This window comes from Penaeus monodon, chromosome 5 (genome assembly GCF_015228065.2).
Source record: "Penaeus monodon isolate SGIC_2016 chromosome 5, NSTDA_Pmon_1, whole genome shotgun sequence".
Taxonomy (NCBI): domain Eukaryota; kingdom Metazoa; phylum Arthropoda; class Malacostraca; order Decapoda; family Penaeidae; genus Penaeus; species Penaeus monodon.
The window spans coordinates 54,326,387-54,333,886 of record NC_051390.1 but is presented as its reverse complement, the minus strand read 5'-3'; the positions used below and the strand labels follow the sequence as shown (position 1 = coordinate 54,333,886).

At 32.4% G+C, this 7,500-nt stretch overlaps 1 protein-coding gene across 2 annotated transcripts in view; it reads right to left on the bottom strand.

Annotated features, from left to right (window-relative positions):
* Nucleotides 1-7,500, bottom strand: part of LOC119573362 (lysophosphatidylserine lipase ABHD12-like) — a 24,601-nt gene that overhangs the window by 12,615 nt on the left and 4,486 nt on the right. The window contains exons 8-11 of one of the 2 annotated variants that reach the window (XR_005228802.1): nt 6,176-6,293; nt 989-1,150; nt 278-405; nt 8-80 (exon numbers count right to left, since the gene is read on the bottom strand). Coding sequence is in view for 1 of the 2 variants with exons in the window: in XM_037920576.1 (XP_037776504.1) it covers nt 47-80; nt 278-405; nt 989-1,150; nt 6,176-6,293 (442 nt within the window). In the remaining variant the exon portion in view is untranslated. Of the gene's footprint in view, nt 81-277; nt 406-988; nt 1,151-6,175; nt 6,294-7,500 lie in introns of both variants that reach the window. The other variant, XM_037920576.1, reaches the window with a different exon arrangement.

The window sequence follows — 7,500 nt, the reverse complement described above, 5'->3', positions numbered from 1 at the left end:
TACGTACTATTTTCTCTTCTGTACAGCATATTTACACATATCTTGGTTACTTCCTATATCTTGCGGCTTTGACAAATTCTCTGCAGTGGAAAACAGTACAAAATTAGGTAATGTCAATATAAGACAACAGATTTTACATGATGCCAATACATACATACATACATATATATATATATATATATATATATATATATATATATATATATATATATATATATATATATATATATATATAACCCACAAGCTAATTTTCTTGAACACAAAAGATATGTCTCACCTGAGGATCATTGGTAGATCATCAGACTTGTGAATATAGTTATGTCCGTATCCGTAATGGTCTTCAAAGTCAAAAAATCTGACTTCCGGTGCCTTCTTTGATCTTGATCTCATAGCTGCTGAATAGAGCTGCAAAGAAATGAAACAGAATCTATAATTTACGAGAACCCATTACTGAGTTTTTCTTTAGTATGCAAAAGTAAAATATACAAGGAATCAAGGTTTATAATGATCTTTTTAGCTAGTCCATGTATCTATTTTATAATCTATAATATTCAGGAACAGTGATAATATACATAAGAGTGGTAAAAGCTCTCTAAACTTGTTCTAATGGCAGAACATCTCACTATACATAAAAGGAGTTTATTTTCCAAACCATGGGACATGATTTTCAAAAGTTGAAGACAGAATTCTGAAGATAGAATTCATAAGGACTTTAAATCTGATATTTCATCTTCTGTGTATTTTTTCTTGATTTATACATTTGTATATATGTAAAATCTTAACCACAGTCTTTGTATCCATACCATAAAAATAAAGTTGAATACAGAAATTTTACTGTGATGTAGACATACTGGCATTGCACCATATGCAGCGAGAGAGAAAGAGAGAGAGAGAGAGAGAGAGAGAGAGAGAGAGAGAGAGAGAGAGAGAGAGGGAAAAAAAAATAAAACAAAAAATAAAACAAAACCAATAACCACATAGCACAAACCTCAAGCCCCAGCGTAATCGGAACAACGCCATCGTCCTGCGCATGGAGGATCCAGATAGGTATGGGAATGTTGGCGATGTGCTTCTCGTTATCAAACACAACACCGCTCTTTCGAAGTGGCTCCAAGATGCTCCAGTTGAAGTATGGCAAGAAAGTCAGCAGCTGATTGGAAACAATAAGAAATACAGTTCAGGTTTGTTCACAGAATCATTCTCGATCACTATCACTATCATCATCATCATCATCATTATCATTAGGTATATTTTGTAATTCTTAAATCTATAATGGAAAGACCTAAAAAATTATTATGGTTAATATATAAACATGTGATTTGCCATAACAAGTAATGAATAATGGAAAATAGCAAAGTAAGGCCCTGGCAGATCTAGCAAGTATAAGACATCTGTTTTTTATCATATAAGTGATTACTTTACCATAAGGACAGCAACTCTGTTCATTACACACACACACACACACACACACACACACACACACACACACACACACACACACACATATATATATATATAAATATATATATATATATATAATATATATATATATATAATATATATATATATTATATATATATAACCCAATGTCTGAGGGTTTATGTACTGTCCCCTTTAAATTTTTGTGAGTTTTGTTACACGCAGGTGGCACCACCTGTACTCAGCCACCAAGGAGTCTATCAGTAGGCCTTAGTGACCGATCCTGATTTCCCCATTCCTTGAAGTTGCGAGAAAATGTGCTTCTCTTTCCAGTACTATTAACCCTTTGCCGATGGGCATGGCATGTACGTACATGCTATGCCCACTGTGAGTTTACTTGTTTAATTGTTTTTACGCATAGATGGCTACACTTGTACTAAGTCGCCAGTGAGCCAGTTACGAATACTGCCGCTCTCGCCCGTTCATTCTTTTCGTTGATTTACGAAAATATTTTGTTATCTTATTTTGCTGTTACTAATGTTTATAACATTATATAAATTATAATGTTTACAATAAAAATAACAACATCGATATTCATAGCACTAGTAAACAATTCGTTTTTCCCGCCAACACAAGGAAAGGTGAAATCAGGTAAGGTCATTAGATCTACTAATTGACTCCTTTGTGGCTAAGCACTAGCAGAGCCATCTATGTGCAGAGACATTTCACAAAAATATAAAAAATGAGCACAGCATTTTCCCCATTTTTTATTCATTTTCCTCCCCCCCAATCCCTTGCCCGTTGTAGTCGTGGGGGGGCTTAGGAGGCGGAGACTGGGACCCAATGATGGGGAACTCCCCAACCTTGGGACTCAGCCCTTGACTCAACTAATTTTGCATGGTCTTTATTTTCCTTCCCACCTTTCGTTTCTGTCCCTTCACCAAACCCTTCTGCTATCCACCTCCTAAGGTGTGAGAGCCGTGCTGAAAGGATGAAAGGCTGACTTTGTGCCAGTCCTGAACGGCCTGAGGGAGCCATGGGCACGGTATTCCCCTGATTTAGTTATCTAGCCCTTACCCCTCAAGGGGACCCTGAGGGGTGGACTGTTTTTATCCCCAACATAATCCAGGCTTACCATGGCCAGTAATGAAAACTTATCCCCACTATTTGGGGCAATGAGGCTTGCCCCTTTATCAAATAGCCCCAACGATGTAAACCCACCTGATTCCTTGACCCCAGGCTCTCCTTTGACCACGGCTCCGAACACTGCAATAACTACCCCCTCATCAATACCTACTAGTACAGTAGCCAACAATCAACCCTTAAGGAACATTTCCACTCTCCCAGAAATCTCAACTTCAACACCTCTACCCCCACAACCTCCAACATCAACCACCCCATCCTCCCTTATTAATACCTTACAGCCTTATTGCCCACCTCCCCATAACACTACCTCCCTTAACACTACTACATCTTCGTCACGCCCCCGCCCTTCGACTACCCCTATCTCTACAACAATTTTGAATACCCTCTTCAGCGCAGCCAAATGGGACCGATTTTTCATGATCCCTCCCACAGCTCCCTATTCTGACAACACCCTTCTCTTCCAACAATGTCTCCAAAAACAAGTAGGTAAAGTCTCTTTCCGTAGCCAACCCGACTGCTCCCGTCTTGTCACAGTAACATCCGAAAACCAAGCTATAGCATTAACAAAACTAACAGACCTATATGGTAACCCCATCCTTGCAGAACCCCATCCAACCCTCAATACTTGCACCGGAACAGTTTCAATCTCCCCAGCAAATTGCCCAATCTATGACAAAGATTGGTCAGATTGTGGAGATGATCTACTTGCCTGTCTCACAGACTATGATGCAACATCAGTACAATGCTACTCCATTCCCCCCAAGAGGTCATCGAAAGTCCATACCAACCTCCTCCACGTCAGTCCCAAAATTGTTGGCGTCTAGGACACCCAGCCAAACATTGCCGTTCCACAGCCAGATGCCCACTATGTATATATACACACACATATATATATACACACAGAGAGAAATACACACACACAATATATACACACACAGAGATTATATAACACACACATAGATGAGTATACACACACATAGATATAGACACACACAAGATAGTAGTACACACAACATATATATAGACACAAACAGAGAGATAGATGACACACACAAGATATAACACACACACACAATAGATAATATAATATAAGGAAAAGTAAAAAATAGAAAAAACAGATAGAGATATAGAGAAGATGAGAACTAGAGAGAGAGAGAGAGAAGAGAGAGAGAGAGTAGAGAGAGATACAGAATAGAAGAGAGAGAGAGATAGAGAGAGAAGAGAAGAAAGTAGAGAGAAATAGTAGAGAGAGAATAGAATAAGAAAGAGGAGAAGAAAGAGAGAGAGATAAAAAGTGAAAGAAAAGATAAATACAGTATAAGACAAGATAGATAGAACTATAAGAGAGAGATAAGAGAATAGAGAATAAGAAATAAGATAGATAATAGATATGATAGACAGAGAGATATAAACAGATATAAGATAATATATAGATAGAAGATATATAAGAAACAATAATAATAAGAGCATTATATATAGTACAGATATATATATAAAAACAAATATAAGCAGAGAGAAATATATATATATAATATAGAGAGAAGCTAGATATATACAGATAGATATATAATAATAAAATATATAAAATATGATTATATAATATATATAAGATACTAGAAATATAGATATATCTATATAGAATAGTATATATATATATATAATAATATATACATGATTAATATATATAAATAAATATATATATTAAGAGATATATGAGTAATTTAAGATATATAGTAGTTAGATATAGATAAAAGTTGAATCATATATAGATATATATTACATATATATAGACAGTAATATAATAGTAAGAGATATATATAGATATATAGATATATTGAGATATATATGAATATATATATAATATGATATAATATATAATAGATATATATATAGTACATAGTATATATTACAGTATATATATATATATATATATAGATATATATAGATAATAATATATATAATATTAGATATATATATTATATAATAATATTAGAGTAATAATATATATTATTATAATAATATTAGATATATATATATATTATATCTAATATATATATATAATAATATATAATATTATATATAATATCTATATATATATATTATTTTACAATATATATAATATATATAGTATATTATATACATATATATCATATAATATATATATATATATATAATATATATAATATATATATGATACATATATATATATATATATATATATATATATATATATATATAATATATATATGTATGTATAAATATACATATATATATATAATATATATATATATATATATATATATAATATATATATATATATATATATATATCTATCTATCTATCTATCTATATATATATATATATATATAATATATATATATATATATATACATACATATATATATCTATATCTATATATATATATATATAGTATATATATATATATATATATATATATATATATATATATATATATATACATATATATGTATATATGTATATATATATATATATATATATATATATATATATATATATATATATATATATATATATACAGAGGCAATTAAAAAAGAAAGAAATAATGAAAGAAACAAAGAGAGAAGAGGAATAAATAAAGAAAATGAGAAAATGAAGAAAAACAGAAGAAGAATGAGAGATAGAACAAACATAAAAACACAAAGAAGGAAGAAAAGAAAGGAAGGAAAAATAAAAAAAGAAAATAAAGAAAAAAAAATAGAAAGAAAAAATGGAAAAAAAAGAAAAAAGAAAGAAAGAGTAAAAAGAAAAAATAGAAGAAGAAAATAAAGAAAAACAAAGAAAAAACCAACCAAACACGTCATGCACTCTTGCCTCCACAGCAACAATGGCATATATCACCAAGCACTGAAAAAAAAAAAAAAAAAAAAAAAAAAAAAAAAAAAAAAAAAAAAAAAAAAAAAAAAAAAAAAAAAAAAAAAAACTCCAAACCAGCCTGGGGAGGGAGGGAGAGGGAAGGGAGGGGAGGGGAGGGGAGAGGGAGGGAGAGGGAGGGAGAGGAAGGGGAGAGGGAGGGAGAGGGAGGGGAGAGGGGGTGTAATAGGAAAAGAAACGAAGCCGAGAGAAGGGAAGTTGGAGGCTCCCCTGCGCGCGGCCGGAACCTGGGCTTAGGGTCGCGCTGCTTTTAGCTCATTTATTCTTATATCATCATCATTTCCTAATCTTTTCAAGTAACAATAAAACCAAAGAGAACAATTCCGTTTTCATTATCATCATGTGTTTTGATTAATACATCTGATGAAACTTATCTATAGAAATAAATAATATGAGATAGATAAAGGGATCCATTACTGTATAAAAGAGAAGTTGTGAGCATTTAGTTCTAAAACAATGGCTATCATCGAAAATACAAGGGATTTCAATTTCAAAACATTGCTTTATAATTCATATTAAAAAAATCATATTCTCAAACTTATACACATATACATAAATACATACATACATTATGTACATATATATATATATATATATATATATATATATATATATATATATATATATATATATATATATATATATATAATACACACAAAATGTAAAAAACATTACACATTGCATCAAAATAAGGTACCTTGCCAAAGCTATGGACTCTGATCTCACTGAAGAGGTTATTGAAGGGACTCTGAAGAATGAGACCTTGCGGGCACCGTCTTTCCTGACACAGGTCTGCTACAGCATGACATGCGACCCTGAAAGCAGAGCAACATTTTCCTGAAACATATCAATTGCAAGGAAAAAGGGTGAAAATGTCTACACTCCTTGCAAACTAATTAACCACATGCTGATGGGGAAAATGCATTAAAATGGGGAACATGCTGTGCTCATTTTTTATTTTTTGGGAGATATATCTCTGCATATAGATGGCTCTGCTAGTGCTCAGCCACAAAGCAGTCAATTAGTGGACCTTGTGACCTTACCTGATTTCACTTTTCCTTGAATTGGTGGGAAAAATGTATTTTTTACTAATGCTATGAATATTGTTGTTATTATTATTATAGAAATTATAATTACTATAATGTTATAAACACTCTTCTTTCTTTTAACGGTAGGTTCATGTCTGAGCCGCCGTGGTCACAGCATGATACTTAATTGTAGTTTTCCTGTTGTGATGCTCTTGGAGTGAGTACGTGGTAGGGTCCCCAGTTCCTTTCCACGGAGAATGCCGGTGTTACCTTTTAGGTAATCATTCTCTCTATTTTATCCGGGCTTGGGACCAGCACTGACACTAGTAACAGCAAAATAAGATAACATAAATCACGTATAATGTAAATCAAGGAAAAATGTTAACAGGCGAGAGCTGCAGTACTCGTAATTGGCTCAATGGTGACTTAGTACAAGTGTAGCCATCAATGTGTAAAAACAATTAAACAAGTAAACTCACAGTGGGCACAGCATGAAGTTACATGTCATGTCCAATAGGTTAATTCTGTTCTTGAGTTTTGTTAAGATAATCATTATAGAAAGTTCTGCTGTTTGGTCCTTACCTTTATCTTAACTTAATTCGAAGGAAGCACTTTTGATAACAATGAAAGAAAAAGAAGAAGAAGAAGAAGAAGAAGAAGAAGAAGAAGAAGAAAAAGTAAAAGAAAAAATAAAAGAAAAAGAAAACGAAAAAGAAGAAAAAGGAAAAAGAAAACGAAAAAAAAAAAGAAGAAAAAGAAAAAGACGCAGCAGCAAAAGAGGAAAATAACACCATATTTCCTCCTGCCTTCTTATGTCACCTATCATTAACCCTTTTCTGAAAAAATGCACATCACGAACGACATCCCCTGTGAATAAGTTGACACTAAGTTTTCCAGTTCGCAAAAGACATTGCTGGAGTCAGAACCCCCAACGCACTGCCACTGGGAACGACATCCATGAACAAAATACACCCATCGTGAATTTAATTGTGTT